This window comes from Acartia tonsa, chromosome 8 (assembly GCF_053477335.1).
Source record: "Acartia tonsa isolate MP-2025a chromosome 8, ASM5347733v1, whole genome shotgun sequence".
NCBI classification, from domain to species: Eukaryota; Metazoa; Arthropoda; class Copepoda; order Calanoida; family Acartiidae; genus Acartia; species Acartia tonsa.
In genome coordinates, this window is record NC_137267.1 from 4114279 (window position 1) to 4136431 (window position 22153).

Here is a 22153-nt window from a genome sequence, read left to right on the forward strand (position 1 = left end):
TCTGCTAATTCTTCAGCGGTAGCTGTCGGCATATTATCGTCCTCCCAGCGGCTGAGGGCGTCAGCATTGGTGTTCTGGGTGCCAGGACGGTGGCAGACAGTGAAATCTAGGGCCGCTAGCTCCTCCTGCCAGCGAGCCACCATCCCTGTGGATGTGTTCAGCGACTTCATCTGTAGCAAGGCTGAGGAATCAGTGTTGATCTGGAAGCTGCGGTAGGACAAGATGCCGTGAAATTTCCGAATTCCATACATAATGGCGGCCATCTCTCCCTTCCAGGACGGGTAGCGAGTCTCGGGGACGGTTGTCTTGCGCCCCACGGCGGCAATCAGCCTCTCCTTGCCGTCCTGGCATTGACTAAGGATGGCAGAGATGGCGCGGCTGCTGAAGTCTGTGGTGAGCTGGAACACCGCCGGCAAGTCAAACCTAGGCGGCGCTCGGATGGGGGCTTGGCGGAACTTGTCCTTGAGCTGTAGCAGCTGGGCTTCCATCTCAGGCGTCCAGGTCAGTGTCTTGGCCGTTTTCTGCCGATTCATCTCGTAGGTGAGGTCGGCATACTCTGTGATGAACAGGCGGTAGTATCCAAAGAACCCCAGGAGCGCCAGCAAGTCCTTGGGGGTGATGGGGGCCGGCCAGTCCAGGATACGGTCAATATAGTCCTCTTGCATGGCTATCCCCTCACGGCTGAGGGTGTGGCCCAGATAGTCCACCTTGGCTCGAAACAGCTTGGTCTTGGCTGGCTTGAGGCGGATTCCTCCCCTGCGGTGGGCTTCCAAGACTTCCCGGAGCCTAGCCAGGTGGGCCCAGGTATCCTGGTGAAAGGTCAGGACGTCATCAAGATATGACTGGAGGTTGGCCGTGCCTAATGGGTTCAGGACCCCTGCAATAAATCTGGAGTAGACAGATGGTGCCGTAGCGAGGCCAAAGGGCATCCTTTTCCATTGGTACAAGCCCCTAGGGGTGGTGAAGGCGGTGCAGGGCCGGCTGTCCTCGGACACTCGGATGGTGTAGTACGCGGCCACCGCGTCTAAGGCACTGTAGACGCGGTGTCCTCCCGCTTGTTCTACCAGCTGCTGGATCCTGGGCAAGGGGTAGCTGTCCAGCTCCAGGCACTTGTTGAGGGCTCTGTAGTCGACTGCCCAGCGGGTGCTCCCGTCCTTCTTCTTGATGGGCACCAGGGGGCTACTCCAGGCGGAGTCTGAAGGCTCTATGACTCCCTCTTGCAGCCAGGTGTCCAGTTGCTTCTCCAGCTCAGCCTCCTGCCGCGGGTTCAGATCCCTAAATCTCTGGCGGATTGGCTGGGTCCCTGGTTTGAGGCGCAGCTGTAACTCTACTACGTCAGTGCAGCCGGGGGTAGAGTTTGAGAAGACGTCCCTGTACTCTGATAACATGGTCCAGACCTCCTTCTTGAGCAGGGGGTCCTTGCGCAGAAATTCGTTCTCCTCCATCTCAAGGGCTTCCCACAGCTCCTGCATATCTGGGGGCTCAACAGGCTCTTGGAACGAATGGATACGAGGGGGAGGCTTATCAGAAACCTCCAAAATGTCAGGCTTGACCAGCTCCCCAGCCACGGGGAGGCCAGCGTCCAGCAGGAGGGGCGTCTCCCCTTCATTGACCACCAGCACTCGAAACACGCTGGCGGAGCCAGGCCTGTGGGCATACAGGCCTTCTGGGATGACAAGATCCTCCCCAAACCTCTGTTCTGGGGCAGATAGTTGGATGGCATCCTTAGTACGGTGCCCCACTAATTCAACAGGGACAGCCATGACACCGCGGCCAGGCAAGACCACCCTCTTGGCCGTACGGAGTTGGGGTGGTTGGCCATCAGTTGGAGTGACAGCGCTTAGCCTGTACGTGGCTGGCACGGGGTCAGCTTCGGCTCCGGGATCCACCGGCCGCGACTTGACGGGCTCGGCAATGGGAGGGGCTGAGGTGTCAGAGCCAGGCGTGGCTCCGAGGGCGTCCGGCCACGATTTGACGGGCTCGGCGCTGGGACCAGCCTGGGCTCCGTGGGCGTTCGGCCGCGACTTGACGGGCTCGGCGCTAGGAGAGGCTGAGGCATCAGAGCCATGCGTGGCTCCGGAGGCGGCCGGCCACGACTTGACGGGCACGGCGCCGGGAGAGGCTGATTCCTGGGGGTTGAGCGTGGCTCCGGGTGCATCAGACCGCGACTTGACGGGCCTGGACTCGGACTTGGCCGGTTGAATGGCTGGGGGTCCCAGGTAGAGGGGGCCAGGTGGACACGGCTGGCCGTTGATAAAGGTGTCGGCGGAGAAGATTGGTTCTGGAGGGCTGGCAATCTCGGGAAACGTCGTTGGCAGGTTCTCCAGAGGCACCTTGGGCACTGGGGGCAACCCCATGGCTAGCAGGTTGGTCCCCCTATGGGCGTTTAGCGCAGCATCCACCCAGTGCGTGCCTTTCTCAACCACACGCGGCTGCTCTGGCAGTGGGCCTGGCAGAGGCCCCTTGTAACTTAACTCTCTCTCGGCTGTCTCCCGGTCGATGGGGACACCACGGAGTGGGATGAACTCCCCACGCACCCACAGGCAGGGGGGTTGCATGTTCCGAACTCCTTGAGAAAATACCCTCCTAGGTTCAGAGGGTGTGAGAGATTCCGTACCACAGTCACGTGGTACAGATGGAGTATAAGAGTGTGTGAAACTGCCATGTATAATTCATATAATTTTCCGATTACCTGGAGGGGCTGGCCTTCCTCGTTAGCAGTCAGGATTTGGGTGTTGTCTGGAACCAACATGCATTGCACGCCCATTGCGTGCATGAGGTGTTCAGAAATGACGGCAGACCCTGGTACACGGTTGCCAGAATCGACCATGGCATCAACCTGTACGTGCTGGGCAGGGTCAGGAGTGGGAAACCTCACCCTGATATGGCAGGGGAAGTGGAGGTCCTGCCCTTGAGACAGGGGGGCCTCCCGTTTGGCTGGGGTCGGCAGAAACTTTGGCGGTGGCCGAACCGCAGCTATGGTAGTGTCGCTTACCATGGTGTGTAGACCGCTGGTGGTGGCTTAGACTGTAGCTTCGAATCACTAGAGCTTATCAATTATCACTGGGTCAAAATTTTTTTTATATTTCTTTTTATCACTTGGTTGACATTTATACACACTTATGTGTAGTTATCACTAGGAGCTCTAGGTGTGATTCTGGAAGCACTGGCAGCAGGGAATGTCCGTCCTGCAAGGTTCAGAGGGATGGCGGCGGCAGGGAATGTCCCATCCTACAGCGCCGCTGGTTCGAATCCCGGAAAATGGCGGCAGGGAATGGCCCGTCCTGCAGCGCCTCGGGTTCGAATCCTGGGAGGCAGCGGCAGGGAATGTCCCGTCCTGCCGTGCCTTTGGCTCAAATTCTGCTATCCGTCGCAGTGGTAGGCCTTACTTGTGTGCTGAAGCTTCGCAGCCACACATTGCCTTCTCAGGGAGACCAGCACTTAGCTGTCCGTCTCGTAGGTTTGGCCTGGGTGTCCTGGGGCTTATCCCAGCTACACTTGCCAATTTAGACTCAGTTTTGTAGCCGTTTGAGCTAAATTATCCGATTACCGTGGCTGCGCACCTAGCGCTACTCCTACACGGTACGGAAAAAACGCCGTAACTGGCGCTTTTAGCAGGCTAAATCTGCTTGCCGTAGGCCAAAGGCCTACACATTGCGTTCAAAATGATGGAAATTCGACCTAAAAAGGCCGTCTCACGGGTCAGTTGGCTTCTCAGTTGGCGGCTGACTGTCCCCTTACTTGCCAAAGGGTCCAATCAGAGGTAGAATAGGCTAATTTCTGTAAGGCTCGATTGAAACTCGCTGACACCAAGATGTGGTAAGCCGAACGTTTCAGCTCACGGGTTGCGAGTTCGAGTCCAACGAGCCTTAGCCTTGAATTATTCTACCAAAACAAACTAGCAGGATTTAGTCATACAGAAATTATATATTTAACTGAATAATATTTACAATGGATGTTTACTATATATATATACAACAGATTATAACAATGGTTAGGTTTGAAGGGGGTGTGGGACACAAGGGCTTAGCCCACGGCGGTAGACAGTCTGCGGGGGTAGCTGTGGTAAAGGGGGAGGCAGCGCCTCCCGGTTGTATAATTGCGTGAGGGGCGCGTGATAGCTGCGTGTCCGTGCCCCTCCCCATATTTAGGCAGGCCAGTTTGACCGCTGGACAGCGGGGTCACCGGCGGTCATGAGGTAAATGGTGATATAATGGGATTAGTGCAGAAGGCTTGTTATGATAAGTCACTGCGTAGCAATTCTGTAAACTGCCCGTCCGTTTGTGTGCCGTATTACCACACTAGTACTAATAAGATTTTGGTTTGGGACGAAGGATCTTCAATATTTTTGGTGTAAAATTTTCTATAATACGAAACATGCTTTTTCAGTATTAGATTCGGAATTAATACTGGAATATAAATTACCTGCGGCTAGTTGTTTCTCTAAAATATCAAGAACAGTCAAGGTATTGTTTCTGAATTTCTCAACTGTTGTCATACTAAAATTTTGAAAGTATTTGGACGTATTTTATTAGTTCTTATCATTATTTTTATATATCTATCTTTTATCAATAAATTATTAATTGTTAAATACACGATAGAGCATTTTTATATTATTAAGACTTGATTATAAATATGCTTCGCTTTTAACATAGTAACTTATTGCTTTAGGAATCATTATTTCAAAAGTAGATGAATATAATTATATCATGTACCTAGAAAATTGCTATAAAAAATTTTAAAATCAGCATTGTTTTAAATAAACATACGGACTCTCTGCCAAATATTATATAATTACAGGTATCGCAATGAAAAGATTGAAATCGATAGGGTAATTATAGCATGCATAAATTAACAAAAAGAGCCATCCGTTATGAATGGTTGGACATATAGACATAAATTACACGAAAATTTCGATTTGCAAAACCAGTCTTAAATAGCCCAAGAAAATTTTATATTTCTCACGAAATGTTTCAGACGGACAAAGGTACATATCTTGTGAAATTATAAAGAAGCTTCGCTATCCCATTATATAAATTAGTTTTGTGTTGATTAAGATTTGGATACACTGTGGGCTATAATTGAATCAAGACAAAAGTAAGTGCCGAGCCCTGGGACCTATGTATGGTGAAAATAGACATAAAACCATGATGATTCCAGGTAAAACCAAAATATTTTAGCGGGGGCTTTTTGAGAAAATTAGATTTGAAAATTTCAAATTCAATTTTCACCCCCTAGGAGTTGCCGCATAATCATGACAAGAAAAGCAAATATTATTTATTTTACATTTTGAACAACTTTGCTTTTATAAAATCTTTCATAAAACCTCTTTATATATGATTTATTTTGGGCTGAATTTTCGTGACCTTTGCAAAGCAAGTGATAAAAATGGACATAAATTAACTCCCTCCAGGAGTGGTTTTATGAAGAACTTTATAAAAGCAAAGTTGTTCAAAATTTAAAATAAATAATATTTGCTTTTCTTGTCATGATTATGCGGCAACTCCTAGGGGATGAAAATTGAATTTAAAATTTTCAAATCTAATTTTCTCAAAAAGCCCCCGCTGAAATATTTTTTTTTTACCTGGAATCATCATGGTTTTATGTCTATTTTCACCATACATAGGTCCCAGAGCTCGGCACTTACTTTTGTCTTGATTCAATTCTAGCCCACAGTGGATAAGTTCTGAAACAATTAACTTCTCCATTTTAGAGAGTTAAAGTCTTTAGGAGGTTTTAGGAGGTTTTTCCATATTTCCTACCTCTATGAATACAAAGCCCCCCCCCCCCTAAATTCTAGGGGCACATACACTAGATAAAAATGTAGATCAAACAACATGAAATGAGATAATTATACCTGTCAGGATCAACTTTTTCAGTGCAGACATCATTACCAATCAGAGCATAGAACACAATAGCTGGCAGGTCTCTTTATATAATAATAGTTATTTATAAGCATTAATAGTTTTAAGTTATACAACTTGGAATACTTATATTAATGTAAAATTATTTAGGTGTATTTTTGACATCAAAACTGTGAATTTGACAGCCTCATTGAATTTCATGGTTGTGAAAATGACAGTAAAACTGTGTTTATGACAGTAGTACAGAAGTAATTTTGACAGTGGATAAAAAAATATTGCCAAAAGTATAGCTAAAAACAAAATTGATAAAAAAAAATACACCCACTTTTTGTCAAAAACTCAGTGGATGTATTTTTGCTAGTGGTAAAAGTGGCAGCAGCCCGTTATTTATCGCATCGTATTTTATACAGCTTTATTTATTACAGATTAAAACCAGTATTCCTAGCCCCTGGTTTTAATCTTATGATTTTTATCTGAATATTTGTGGAAAAATTTTTTTTAATAGAATGCTCTACGTTTTAAAAAGAATATTTTTTTCATGGGGGGTATTTTTCTATTTTATTGGGGGGGGGGGGTGTACCACCATCCAGGAAAATAGTTATGAACCTTCCCAGGAACTATGACAAGATATCTTGGAAAGGAGAACCCAATCAGTTCAGTGGTTAGCGAGATCCTTCGGTACAAACAGACAATTAGACATCGTTCTACTTTGTATTATAGATAATAAAAATTGGTGTACCTTTTATTTTGAGACAGAGATTTGATGTAAAACAGGGTGTCAGTTGAATTTGCTCCATTTCTGTAAATAATGAAACAGGGTGTCAGTTGAATTTGCTCTATTTCTGTAAAATATAGATATAGTAGATATAGATAGTCAAACTCAAGAAGAGAGGGACACTGGGCTGTGTATTACACTAGTAACCAAAGTCATATAATAACGATTTTTTATTTGTTGGTTAAACAACTTTGGGGACTACAGTGAATTTTGATTAGTTGTTTAATTAAGTTGAGTGTTCAAACGTTTCAACCACTAATTTTTATCTACAGAAGGGATATTTTGTGTATCGTCAATGGGGATGTATATTGTATATCAATTTATTGCCCATTGTCCCTTTAGATTCCTGTATCACACTTGCCCCTTAGTCCGTCAAACTTAAAAAGGGAAATCCTGAAGACAAACACCTTACTTTTTTGTTATATACGTTTCATATCATAATTAATAATATACCAGCAACGAAGTTTTTGGATGATATAATTTCCCGAAAGCTAACTTTACCCTGAGATATTTCACTATTCATAGCTGACTTATAGAATATATTTTGCAATATGCTTTTCATATCGAGGGGAGAAATTATTACACGATAAATTTTACCCAATCAAAGATTTATCATAAAAATTTTTAACTATTAATAGCTGACTCAAAATGCAAATGAGTCATTTTGTATGATTAGTCTTTTGTAATTAGGTCTTTTTAGGATTAGGTCTTTTGTAGCAAAGCCTATTAGACAGTTTTCCACGGATATTAAAATGTTACCTGGCAAGATTCTGATAATCCCTATGGTTACATCTATTTCTCTCTCTCATTCTGAATATATAATATGATATCAGAGAGAGAGGGGACATTGGGCTGTTTATTACACTACTCCAGAAAGTTTTATAATGAGGTTTTCGAACACAGTAATAGTGTCTGACTGATTATGACGTAACAAAAAAAATTAGCCAATGAGAGGCCGCTATTGACTAATGGTAAAATTTATAGTGGCCTCTCATTGGCTAATTTTTTTTGTTACGTCATAATCAGTCAGACACTATTACTGTGTTCGAGGTTTTCTTATTTGTTGGCTTAACAAATTTGTTTACTTATTTTTAAATTATCAAAACTAATAATAATGGTATTTTTTTCTATTTTTGATTAAAAATTAAATAGCCTATAAGTGTGGGCAGACTTTTAACAAAGAAAATCAATTATTTTTATAATATTAAAATTTTATATTATTTGAGTTTGAAGAATTTTGCAATTTATCAAATTAGTTATTTATATAGGAGCTGATCCTAGCACTATCTAAATTTTGATTAACCCTTACAGATATCGGGCCCCAATTCCCACCTTATCAGATCGGTGGGGGGGGGGGGGAGGGGCGCTCTAAGAGCGCCCCCCTCTATCTCGGCTCCTGTTACATATAAAGACGTAAATTTTTTTTTCTGGTGGTTCATGTGTATTTTTAGAGAAAATTACTTTTTCTAGTCATAGCGGTCAGACCGCTCCTTAGCCGCTTTTTAGTGGCCAGCCGCTAAATTTAAAACAGCTGTAGAGTGGCCAATTTTGCAGCTAGAATAACCAAATTCTAGGACGAACTTTTTATGATCATCGCCGAAAAACGGCAAATAACGGCAACCGCCATTTTCGGCGGTTACGGCGGTAAAACGGCGGTTGGCGGCGCCAATTAATAGTTTTATCTGTTTATTGTTGCTCAAGGATTTACCAAAAAAAAAATAGAAGCCACGATATTCATGATATATGTCTATAGTAAAGCCGGACAAAAAATCGGTCATAAAGTCGGTCTTGGAGCGGTCAAACGGTCATACACAACTTTTCTCAGAAGGTCATTGATATCTAAGTATTCACCAAAAAAAATTTAGGTTTCTACCTTATACACAAAAGTCATAATGTAGAAATTAAGATTTATTTAGAATTTTTTCTAATTTTAGTGCTACCCAACCGACTTTGACCGGACACCACGACCGACACAGACCAGATATCCTAATAAAATCAACTCTTGCTGACGTATAATTACTAAACTTTAAAAGTCATAAAGTCACAGCTCTCCATCTTACCTACAAAAAAAATGAGATTGAAAAAACTAGAGGGGGGGCTCTTAGAGCCCCCCCCCCCCCCCCGATCTGTAAGGGTTAAATATTATTTAAATCTATACAATTTCAAATAATATTAATTATTTTTTGAGAGATCAAAATCAGATGTATTGTTATTTGGCTATTAATATCATAAAAGTGCAAGGGATCTGTCTACTGTTCCCCCCTTTTTACGAACATAATGGCGTTTTCCCTTAAAGTGTCTTGTTGAGCATACCCCCACCCCCAGTATTTGAAAATAAGGGGATTATAGTTTATGTTTGTTTGTTTATAACTTAAGGTAGGCAAGGTTAGGTTATACTGGGTAGCCCTGCAGGGTTAGAGCACATCAAGTTAAGGTCCCGCAGTGTTAGGGTCATACAAAGGGGTTAGGGAAGATGATTAACGTCCCTCCACAGATTATGACGTCATACGATAGAATAGCCAATGAGAGGCCAGTATACACTGTAATTGACCAATGGTAAAATTTATGCTGGCCTCTCATTGGTTATTCTATCGTTTGACCTCATAATCTGTGGAGGGACTTTAATCATCTTCCGGGTGAGGTGTAGAAAAAATCTAACCCTCCACTCATTTATTTAAAAATGAGATGAGGGACTTTTGTGTTCAAAAGGCACTTACTAGCGTCAATTAAGTTGAAATATGTTAATTTATTAAATTTACCTCAAATAAATTGAGTCAACCTTTCCCTCCACTATATCTGGCATTGTAGAATTTCTAAAAATAAAGACTAATAAGTGGACAAAATAATTGCAAAAAAGGTGGATGAAAAATGTTATCTATAATACAATTTAGAATGATGTCTGTCCGTCTGGTCCTGTGGTGGTTTTATGCCATTTTCTTGGGGGGAGACACCGAAACACCCCCCCTAAAACAAAAAAATCCCCCCTCCACTTTTTTATTTGTTTATACAACAAATTTGCGCAGTTGCTATGTACCTAATTTTTTTTTAAATTACATCTTGGGACATGAATTTAGAAAATAGTTTACCCGTTTAAATCAAACGCGACTTTAAAGTCAGACTGACTTTAATGTATATTGAAATATGGCGTAAATCAGGGAAAAGGGAATAATATTCTGACAAACAATTCTAAAGGAAAATTTTTCCACAACCCTTTCCCCTTTTCCTCCCCTTCTTACCCACCCCTCTTCAGTTAAATAAAATATAAAAATATACCCCTGGTTACTTTAATAGGTTTCGTGATTTTTTGCAGAATTGATTGTTAGAATAGCTACTCCTGGGCGTAAATAATGTTTTTTTTTTACAACAAGCAATTTGAAGAGGTTTAATGTTTAAGGAAAGAATACTTAATTAAAGATTAGCGATTAGCCTACTACTTTTCCAACAATCAAAAATAAATTTTTAATATGTTTTTCTGTTTTTCCAACTAGGTAAATTTTTATATAATCTATAATACAAAGTAGAATGATGTCTGTCTGTCCGTCCCTTAAGATCTTGGTAACCACTGAACCGATCGGATTCTACTCTTCAGGGAATATACCTACTGGTCCTGTGGTGGATTTAGGCTATTTTCTTGGGGGGGTGGGACACCCCCCCCCTCAAAAAATAAATGGAAACTCCCCCCTTTTTTTCTTTTAAATCAGTGGTGGAGTGGGGGCTTCTCATCAGGTATTTAAATTTTTTTTTAAATTATTTAAAATTTGTGGGGGCATCTCCAGAGGTAATTATTTTTTTTCTTTAATTACCTCTTATGTCAAAGCCCCTAGAGGCTAGGTGCGAAGCCGCTAGTTGAAATACAAGTAACGGGACTAAAGAACCCAACAAATTTTAAAATACCCCCGTCTACGTCTATGCTTAAATCTAAAATCCAAATAAAGTACGTATAATACCAAGATAATTCGGCAGTTTTATTCAAAGTGTCTAGGCGAGACCAGAATTAACCCCCCCCCCCCCCCCAGCCTTGTAAAACTGAAATAAATTAAAAATAAGAGGCGGGAGTTTTATTTCGTTTATTGTTTTTTTTAGGTGAGATTTTATACGTGATAAAAAAACTGCATATTTTCAGTTATTTTAAAATAGTGGGAAGAGGAGTTCAGTGCTCTATGGAACTTTTGAGGGAAAGTACCTATTATTTAATCCAAGAAAATATTTAATAATTATTTAAATTTAAATATTTAGATCCTACTTATTTGCAGGGAGTGAAAGGATAAGGAGGGTAGAATAAATCTACACACCTTTCTTTTTCTACAAATATTTACAAGTTAACGTTTATAGTAACTGAGGAAAGAATATCTATTCCAGTATGACTTAGAAACCGATAAATATCCGGTGGATAAGAACCGGTTCTCACCCACACTGAAATATCATGGATCGTATCGTATAATATCCAGTTTTCTACGAATATAAAAATGTACAATCATAATATTAAAACAAGCTTTGATAGCCCGTGCCTTCGGCATCTCGGGACTAACAAAACTGGTTTTAATATTATAATGGTTCATTTGCATATCAGCGGTAAGGTTTTTATAATACGATGCAATAAATACCTATTATTTCATTGTCCACTCCCCGACAATATCAATTTCCATATTTCAAAAATTTGAATATCAAAATATCTTAAATTATGTAGAATATAATTTTCATAATTAAATCTTTAATTATAAAAAGGACAATATTATCCATAAAAAAATATCACAAAATATTCCCTAGTTTCATAAATGTACAAAACAAAAATATTTTTGAACCCAAAATTAAACTTTTTAGTATTAATAAAATACTACATTTTATAGTAAAATCAATAATTGGTTTTGAAAAACTATATGTTTTTTGTAAATTTTAGCCTAAATGAGCCATTTAAACAACATTTTAAAACTCGAGAAATACCCAAAAGTAATTTACTGTACAAAATCAGACCCTAAATTAGCCTATTTATAGAGAAGATGCAATAACTTACATAAAGTTCTTAAAAATCAAATAGAAATAAGATATAATTAATCAAATATCAAAATTCTGATCTTTTGTGACGTAGGTTTTATTTGCAATTTTTTTTTAATTTTAAAACATCCTGCTTATATGTGTATCTATAAATCTATATTAATATAATAAATATATTAATTATATAATATTTATCATGTAATATGATTTAGTAATTAAAATGTCTATGTGATTATCTCATAACAGGATTGAAAGAGTTATTGAATAAAAGTTCTTATTATTATTATTATCTTATTATAAAATTAATTGAATCATAGACGTCCAAGGGGGGGGGGGTAAAGTTGGGATTACCCCCCCCCCCCCCTCCAAACGAATTTGGGGGTTCCCCCCCTTAAAAAATTGTTACCCACCCCCCCCCCCAAAAAAAAAAAAGCTTGGACGCCCCTGAATTGAATTATAATTTATTGAATGAGAGGAGTGACAATTCCACAGAAAATACCTTCTAAAAGAGGTCGTGCATCATAAGGGGTAGGTTGAATATCAGTGCTTTTGAACCAATTGTAAAACTGTAGATCTATGTTGTTTTCAATCATCACCAGAGGTATTAATCAGTTATTAGTGCTTATTACCATGCCGCGGCTTAGCATCAAATTTAAACCCTATAGGATTCTTTTCAAACTTTCTTTAAAATAGTGATTGATATATTTGGGTCAGGTTTAGATTTCCAGCTGATTTTTAGAAATTAAAAAGGCTATTAATATTACTACCTGAAACCTGTTGCAAATCCCAGATGTGGCCAGTCACCTGTCAGTACATATATGTTTCAAATATTTCAAAGCAGCATTAGGTATAAGGTAGATATGACATGGTTCGATTAACCTGACCCCCCCCCCCCCCACCATTGGGGACATTGGGCTGTTTATTACACTAGTCTCAAAAGTTTTATAATAACGTTTTCTTATTCGTTGGCGTAACATCTTTGAGGACTTTAGTGAATTTTGATTCGTTTGTTCATTAAGTTGAGTGTCCACACGTTTCAACCACTAATTGGAATCTATAGAAGGGGTAATTTTGTGTGTCATCATTTAAGATGTTTATAAATTTTATCGGCATTTGTCTTATCCCTTTAGATCCATGGAAATATTTATGCAGCTGTAAGCAACAACTGAATTCATTCGAAAAAAATATTTGGTAATTTCAGATGATTTATTAGTGATTTTGGCTGACAGCGCTTTATAGTAAAGACGACCTTTTTAACTGCCACCCAAATATTATTTAAGATTTGTTTCGCTTGTTGGCTATACCTAATTCCTGACCTATTACACTGGTATCTAAAGGTTTAGAAACACGTTCTCTCCTTCGTAAATTTAAAAGTTTTTGGTAGTTTTACTGAATCTTGATTTGCTGCTTCTAAGGAGCAGTGTCTACACTTTTCAACAAAAGTCATTTGAACTACAGAAGGGGTATTTTTTATCATAATTGGGGATGTAAACCAATTAATCCTCCTAATTGTCTTATCCCTTAAGGTCCCTGACTAATTGTATAGCCGACATAAACCCATGTTTGAAACATTTTCCTGCCTTCATTTGTGATAACTTCAGAAATATTAGAAAATATGTTGGCATCCATATCCAAAGGAGAAAACCACTGAAAATAAAACAAATACAATTTTTTTTAGTTGGGCTTCGAAACCGAAAGCCCCTCGGGGTAACAAAACTGATTTTAATATTATCGTTTTATCTTTTAATATAATACGGTGCGATAAATAACTATTTTCATTTTCTTAAATTTTCTTAAATTGGTTATTTATAAAAAGATTTATGGGGGTAATTACCCCCCTCCCTCCCTCTATAATTTTTTACCTGTGGAGGAAGGTGGAAGTGTGCCCCAACAGAATCACCTAAATAACATCCAGGTTGGTTCAAACAATATTTATTCTCTACTTTGGGGACCAGTATATATAATTAATAGTCCAGTGTCCATTCCCTCCTGGTATTTGATCGGGTACTATTGATATTGATATATCAATAACTAACCAAAAAGTCGACCCTCGCCCACCCCCGTTCCATTTTAATTTTAGTTTAACAACAACAAAAATTTGGGGGGAAGGGTAATTTTTTTGTAGGGACGATTTATCTTGGGAGGTTGGTGGTACCCTCCCTCAAAATATTTATAAATATCCCCAGAACCTATGAGAGTCTACCCTGTAAAAGAGAACCATATTGGTTTAGCGATTAGCGAGATCCTTCAGTACAGACGGACAATCAAACAGCCATCCTGTTACTTTATTACATGGATATAGCGACAATATAGGTACCCAAGACATATAGACATAGTCGCATTATAGAGCATCAGCGCTTCCAAATATTTCATTACCTAGGTAAATGATTCCTTTAGGGGCGGTTCCAGTACAAAGTTCTTCTTCCCAGGGCAGCCCGGTTAGGTCATTTATACCATGGATACCATTACAGTTCGAATCAAGGTGTCTAATATTAAATACTAGTATTAGGAGTCAGGCTACTATTTAACCTGTATCTAAGTATCCTGATATTTATCTATCTGTGTACCTGTCACTATCTCTAGGTATCCTACTATCTATCTATCTGTTTACCTGTCACTATCTCTAGGTATCCTGCTATCTATCTATCTGTGTACCTGTCACTATCTCTAGGTATCCTAGTATCTATCTATCTGTGTACCTGTCACTATCTTTAGGTATCCTAGTATCTATCTATCTGTGTACCTGTCACTATCTCTAGGTATCAACCTATCTATCTATCTGTGTACCTGTCACTATCTGTAGGTATCCTAGTATCTATATATTTTTGTACCTGTCACTATCTCTAGGTATCCTGATATCTATCTATCTGTGTACCTGCCACTATCTTTTTTTATGAAATACCTGTGTTAAATTACTGATATATTATTGCGTCGAAGCTACTCTATACTCGTATTCCGGTCTGTCCGTACATCCCCTCATACGTCACTAGTATCTATCTATCTGTGTACCTGTCACTATCTCTAGGTATCCTAGTATCTATCTATCTGTTTACCTGTCACTATCTCTAGGTATCCTAGTATCCAGCTATCTATGTACCTGTCACTATCTCTAGGTATCCTATTATCTATCTATCTGTGTACCTATCCCTATCTCTAGGTATCCTAGTATCTATCCATCTGTGTACCTGTCCCTATCTTTAGGTATCCTAGTATCTATATATCTGTGTACCTGTCAATATCTCTAGGTATCCTAGTATCTATCTATCTGTGTACCTGTCACTATATCTAGGTATCCTAGTATCTATCTATCTGTGTACCTGTCACTATATCTAGGTATCCTAGTATCTATCTATCTGTGTACCTGTCACTATCTCTAGGTATCCTAGTATCCATCTATCTGTGTACCTGTCACTATCTCTAGGTATCCTATTATCTATCTATCTGTGTACCTATCCCTATCTCTAGGTATCCTAGTATCTATCCATCTGTGTACCTGTCCCTATCTTTAGGTATTCTAGTATCTATCTATCTGTGTACCTGTCACTATCTGTAGGTATCCTAGTATCTATCTATCTGTGTACGTGTCACTATATCTAGGTATCCTAGTATCTATCTATCTGTGTACCTGTCACTATCTCTAGGTATCCTGCTATCTATCTATCTGTGTACCTGTCACTATCTCTATGAATCCTACTATCTATCTATCTGTGTACCTGTCACTATCTCTAGGTATCCTAGTATCTATCTATCTGTGTACCTGCCACTACCTCTAGGTATCCTGCTTTCTATCTATCTGTGTACCTGTCACTATCTCTAGGTATCCTACTATCTATCTATCTGTGTACCTGTCACTATCTCTAGGTATCCTAGTATCTATCTATCTGTGTACCTGTCACTATCTCCAGGTATCATAATATCTATCTGTCTGTGTACCTGTCACTATCTCTAGGTATCCAAGCATATGTAAAGTGGGGATTAACCCCCCCCCCATTTAAAAATACCCCCCCCAAAATAAAAAATCTTTTTAAAAAAAATTTTGCGCGCTTTGCGCACATTTTTAATACTAAATATTTCATACAAAAATTTTACCCCGGGGGGTAAATTTTGGGGGGAGTAAACAAAATTTACACCTGCCAACAGATTTTGGGGGGGTAATTACTCCCCCCCCCCCAAGCAAATTTTACCCCCGGGGTAAAAACTTTGTGGGGGGGGGGGTAAAAAAAGTTTGCGGCGAGCTACGCACGTAATTTTACCCCCCCCCCCAAAAAAAAACACGAATTGCCACCCCTTAAAAAATTTTTACCCCCGCAAAAAAAAAGCTTGGACGCCCCTGTATCCAAGTATCTATCTATATGTGAACCTGTCACTATCTTTAGGTATCCTGCCAGGATGAACGTCTGAATCTCCATCATGGCAATCCCTACCCCTCCATAGGGCTCCTAAAGTTTTTTTTATTGATATATAAAAGTAAGAAACTTGCAAATAAGTTATAAAAAGAATAGCTAATGTGTAAAACTATATAATATCTAAATATCTAAAGTATGTTTTCCTGGAAACTCAAAAAATATTTGTTTCTATTTCCTTTTGTTGTATATTAAAGTTGGGATAGTGAAACTAAGTTTTGATATGTTGAAACAGTTAAATTAAATTCAATTTTAGTACCTATAAAAAAAGGGGGATTAAGGGCGTTTTTTGAGATGACCCTTCCTAATGAAGTGATACTAGAATAATGAATTATTACAATAATAAGTCATTTGGAACATTTAGGCCAAAAGTTTTTTAATTTATAAAAATTTTTCTCGTATTTATTTGAATCCGATGGATAGGAACCGGTTCTCATCCATATGAAAAAAACTATGACTAGTATCGTATTATATCCAGCTTTCTACGAATATAAAATGTACTATTATAAGATTAAAACAAGTTTTTTTAAGCCCATGCCTTCAGCACCTCGGGGCTAAAAAAAACTGGTTTTAATCTTATAATTGAACATTCTATATCTGCGGAAATCTGTTTATAATACGATGCGAGAAATAACTATTATAGGCACCATAAATATCTTTAATCAAATTACACCCATTAAAGTCAAATATGATCCTAGCTCCTGTAAAGGAACAAAACTAGCCGCCTGGTACAAATTTTAACTGAATATTAAAATCCAGGGATTGGCCTCAGACGCCTGTAAGCCTCAGGGGAAAAAAACTTTCACAATTTTAAGAATCAGAAGGAAGTCTAAACTTACTCCAAATATAGCAATATTTATTTTCAAAAAAATTTTCAAAGCCTTCAAACAGGTTTAAAATTGAGGCTTAGTTGCAACTAACATGCATCTGCATAGCCCTGGTAAAATCTTCAATAAATATATTTCTTTTTCTGCATTGTAAAGCTTAGTTTTGCACTTTCAACTGTGTTATGTTGTATATAAATATATGTTATATCATTTATTGAAAAACACTTTATATCATAAATATGATTGATAGGTATTTTTCAGCTTTTTTTATAAAAAATATTTGTGTTTTTAATGGAAAAATTTTTACATTAAGATACTGGCATTTAACTATATATCTTACTTATCATTATTCTTTAAACTTGGTATTTTAATATGTTAATATCTATTAGAAAAAGTTAAAAACCCAATACATTCACAACAATTTAGTCAACTAAAGGGCAATTATCAAATTACAATTAAAATTTCTTCAAGGCATAAAACGGCCAGTTTAGTTTTGCAACTGTTGCTGCTAATAAACTTGTGGCTGCCAAACACCCTTTTTTTATTACCTCTGAAAGTTTCAGCAGGACTAAAACCATCTTCATCAATATCTAAACCTGGAACCAAGTCATGGAATGTCTAGTAATAAATCATTCAAAGAAATGATTTTATCATCATGTTGAATATTGTAAAATTGTAAGATAAAAGTAAAATACCATAAATGAAAAAAATCTATTTCATGTAAGACATTTCTTTTTAAAAGTTGTAAAACAGTTAAAACTTTTACTTAAAGTTTTTGAGAAAATAAAAAAGAAATAAGTATCTAATGAAAAACTAAATTTTAAAGGAAACTATATGAATATAGTTTTATTTTTAAGCACTGTTATTTTTTCAATGAATAAGGTTAAAGTTTAAAAGTTCCTGTAAACCAAAATATAAAAAGTCACCTTTTCAAAAGCCTCACATATCTGACTTACACCTAATGATAAAAATATAATTTTGATATATTTTAAAAACTGGTCTTATAGATATTTAAATATTCGTCTGTCTGTTCCATTAGTGAAACCAGAAATCTGATGGCATAAGAAAATAGAGACAGGAATAAGGAATAACCAACAAGCAAAATAAATGTAAAATAATGTTTGGGGGGCAGATGTAGAGGTTGTTAATTCTATAATGTTGACCCTCAATGACAGCTGAAATTGGGTATTTGTTTCATGATTTTTTTGTAAATTGATTTCATTGTTGGTATACGCTGAAATAGACAATGAGTTGGTGTACTTTCCCAATGATAATATACTAAAAAAATTTCCGTAAAATAAAAGAAATTGTTTAACAAGTTTGGACTAACTAATTTAGGTTTTTTTTACGAATGAACTTGTTTTAAAATTTTTGAGTACCAATACAATCTACTGTCCAATGTCCCCTACCTCCCTTTGTGAGAAATAGTTTTTTTTATTTAAATGTAAACCTGGAATATAACACAGCCAAGGGAAAGCCTTCAGCATCAATTCTGAAATTTAAGAAACATGATTGTAAAATTTTTAAACTTATATTAAAAGATGTAAAACATTTTTAGCAAATGGAAGTTAGCATAACATGCAGATAGACAGACAAAATTAGTTTTAGAGTATATGCTCAATAATCATATGATTTTTCAAAACAATATTTGTGGTCTATATTTGAAACACCCAAATGACATCAAATCTTGTAAAAATTAATGAATTTCCCAGAATTACCAAAAGATCAACTGGTCAATCTATTTATAGATGTGCATTGTTTAGCAATATTTCCACACACAAAAATAAACGTGTTTCTATCTGAAATAGCAGAAGAGTATCTACAATTGCCCATAGCTTTTGCTAACCAAAGTACAGAAAGACGGTACTAAAACCTTTGTTTACTAACCTGTAGTTTTTGATTTTTGTGAATTAGTCAAAGCAAACTTTTTCAACAATTTCATAGGCTTGGCTAAAACAGAATACATATTTATTTGAAAGTAATGGATTCTTAAATTAAATCATAGCCACCCTATTATTTACTCATATAGTAGGAAGGTTTTTTGTCCATCAAGATTGGTAACCATTGAACTGATTGTGTTTTATATTTTAGGGCACCCTTGTATGAGATGGTTTTAGGCTATTTTGTTTGCAGATTTGTGATTTTTAACCCAGAATAACATTATTTTCAAGAAAGCGTAAAATTGTATCCATATGATGGTTTCTACATATATACAAGAAGGTTTAGTGATCCCAACTATATTTTATAACTGTAACTTTACTTTTAGTGCTAATTTGAATAAACAATATTTCTTATCAAATAAAGTAAACTAACTACTTTACAAAGTAATTATAAACCATATGTGATGTGTGGCTTATATCATTATGCCTATTTGTTCAAGTAATGAATACCTGGAGCTGGAAAAAGGTTGCAGACTTCTGGCTCTGGAACACATAATCCAACACTAAAAACAAACAAAAAAAATTATTTATTGGGTTTTTGAGTGTTTAAGTAGATTATTAGCCAGGGATCTAAAGGGATAAGGCAATGGTCAATAACTTGATGTACATCCCCAATGATGATTCATAAAGTTTTCTAGACTACAACAAAATGAACCAACCAAGCAAATTTCAGTAAGATCCCCAAAGTTGTTAGATCAATGAATAAGAAAACGTTATTATAAAATTTTGGGGACTAGTGTAATAGACAGCTCTATGTACCCTCCCTCCCTGGTTTTCGGCTATCAGGTGGGTCGAAGAGTACATTTCAACTTTTATAAAATTTCTATCAACCCTATCCTTATACGCGGATCTATAGAAGTATCAAGATGTCTATCTATCTGTCTATAAATCACATTGGACTATTGATACCCAATTTAACCAGGCATTGTCCCATCCTTATAACCCATTCGTTGTCTTAAAACTTTGGGTTTTCTTACTGAATTTTGCTTATTAAGTTCCAAACTGGCAGTGTCTAAAGTTTCCAACCAATTAGAAGGGGTAATGTTGTCTGTTGTCTATAATCATTGTAACTATACACAATCTATGTGTAGTGGCGATGCTAATCTATAATTCTAATATTCTGTCCGTCTGTCCGTTAGAGACGAAGTGGGGCTAATGTGATTTTCTCAGCAACTATTAAAGAAATACAAGGCTCTAACTTTTTGTCAATATTCCCATCATTAAGGAGCATAATTAACTAGAAATCATCCTTGGCGGTCGAACTGCTCTTTAGCAGGTTTTTGGCTATTTTTTATATTTTTACGTTTTATCAAATATCTTTGGTGTTTTTAGTTCAATTAAAAAATTTGTTAAAGACGTTATCAAAATTGAATTGCTCGTTATTTTTTTTTGCGCTTAAAGATAAAAGGACAAGTAGTTTTTTTTTGTTACATATTTCCCCATATTATTGGTGTTTTTGGTCCAATTTTATTTTACTTCGCTCCTTATGGATATTGCCATCTTGTTTATTTCTAACTCTACTGACGTCAACGTAACCTTAATTAAAGAAACAAGAATTATATTTAAAATTGTGTTTATTGTCAAGTCTAATTAAAATATTCCTTCCTTTGAAATGTTGAATATAATTATATTCTTTATTAAATAAGTTTTATAACAAAGAGAGACAGATATGATTAGGGAGGGAGGGCACATTGGAGTGTAAATTATACTGTTACCAAAAGTTTTATAATCATTTCATTCGTTGGTTTAAAAACCTTGGGTAATTTTATTGGAGCATTGAAAGAATGCGAAGTAACGAGTTTCGTCATATATACACAGTGCTTTAGATAGGTTATTTTAGGTTAAGTAAATGTTTATGATTGCCCCGCAGAAAGCTACTGTGAAAATACGACAAAGCCCGCTACTTAGTTTTCTTTCCATGATCCATTTTACTAGTCTTGATTGGTTGGTTCAAAATGACAGGGACATAACTTTAATCGGGTATAGTCCCTTTCGTGACAACGCCTCTTAAGGAGCATTTAGTAGTATTTTTGCAGTAGCTTTTGATTGGTTATTTTAGGTTAGGTTAAGTTAGGTTAGATGATTGTCCCGCAGGGTTAGAGCTCTTCGCAGGGGCTAGAAATAGGAGAAAAGCTACTGTGAAAATACGACGAAACGCCCCTTAAGAAGCATAGCCACGAAAAGGGACTACAACCCTTTAATCTACTAAAGGGGTAAATCTACAATATCTTGTCCCTATAGATCCCTGGACATAATGTAATACTTCAGAAATTATTATTTTTACTTTCAATAGAATTTCAGTTACATTATTAGAGAGAGAGAAAGACAAATATATTCAGATGCCTTATTGAGAGGGTAGTCAGGACGTAGTGGGACAAAGTGGCTCAAAAATCAGCCATGTGACGCCATAAAAATGAGGGAGATGAGAGGAGAAGTGGGAAAGAAAACCTCTAAAAAGAGATGGATAATCCCTCATTTTTATGACGTTACATGGCTTACTTCAAGAGGGTAGTCATGATCAGAAGTCGATATCTTAATATATAATGGGAGCTACCATGGTTAAACCGAAGAAGGGGTGATAGGGGGAGGTGTTACCAAACCAACTAGCTAATTTTTCTGTTAATGAATAATAATTACCTGTAACAAACAGAGTCCGGAGTAGACGAATTTTTCAAAAACTCCAAAACTGCTGGACCAAGGGTAAAAACAACACTGAAAAAAAGCAAAGATTATCTTTTAAAAGTAAAATTATTTTTTTTATTGTTCTTTATTGACAGACAAACAGAATTTCATCCCATCTTTTTTATACAAGAGTACTAGAGGCTCTGCCCTTAGCCTGTAGTCATTATGGAGGTTTAAAGAAACTAAAAATAGAATTCCTAATTTTTTTCATTAAGATATTACTAGGCCATTCACACTCAACAATAAAATGTAGCTTCATACCATACATAATATTACTAATAGGTAGAGAGTACGTTAAAGAGCTGCGTTTATAGAGTGGCCGCGTATCTAACACTATTCGTACCTAGAACAATCAGTATTGTGAGGGAAGTACGCCACAGAGTCGCTCCAAACTATACATATACATAGAGTAGCTGCGCTTATAAAAAAAACCATACCTAGTACAATCAGTATTGAGAGGTGAGGGAAGCACGCCACAGAGTCGCTCCAAACCCTCGGCTAATGTCTAAAATCAAGAAAGATTACTTAGAAGTGCCTAATAATAAATGACGTCATAAAATAAAATAAAAACAATTATAGACCAGTATACATTTTACCGTTGGCCAATTACAATGTAAACTGGCCTACTATTGGTCATTTGTATTGTATGACGTCATATTTTATTAGGCAC

General features: G+C 37.6%; 1 protein-coding gene across 3 annotated transcripts in view; it reads right to left on the reverse strand.

Annotated features, from left to right (window-relative positions):
- LOC145325835 (acyloxyacyl hydrolase-like) overlaps positions 1-22153 on the reverse strand; it is a 62847-nt gene that overhangs the window by 20006 nt on the left and 20688 nt on the right. For all 3 annotated transcript variants that reach the window (XM_080168801.1, XM_080168804.1, XM_080168802.1), the window contains exons 6-22: positions 21921-21988; positions 21439-21513; positions 19252-19304; positions 18749-18811; positions 18312-18353; positions 17788-17819; positions 17410-17479; positions 15992-16070; positions 14008-14117; positions 13494-13531; positions 13212-13278; positions 12399-12435; positions 9399-9452; positions 7399-7449; positions 6604-6663; positions 5858-5929; positions 4426-4499 (exon numbers count right to left, since the gene is read on the reverse strand). In XM_080168801.1, the coding sequence (XP_080024927.1) occupies positions 4426-4499; positions 5858-5929; positions 6604-6663; positions 7399-7449; positions 9399-9452; positions 12399-12435; positions 13212-13278; positions 13494-13531; positions 14008-14117; positions 15992-16070; positions 17410-17479; positions 17788-17819; positions 18312-18353; positions 18749-18811; positions 19252-19304; positions 21439-21513; positions 21921-21988 (1045 nt within the window). The remainder of the gene's footprint in view (positions 1-4425; positions 4500-5857; positions 5930-6603; positions 6664-7398; positions 7450-9398; positions 9453-12398; positions 12436-13211; positions 13279-13493; positions 13532-14007; positions 14118-15991; positions 16071-17409; positions 17480-17787; positions 17820-18311; positions 18354-18748; positions 18812-19251; positions 19305-21438; positions 21514-21920; positions 21989-22153) is intronic.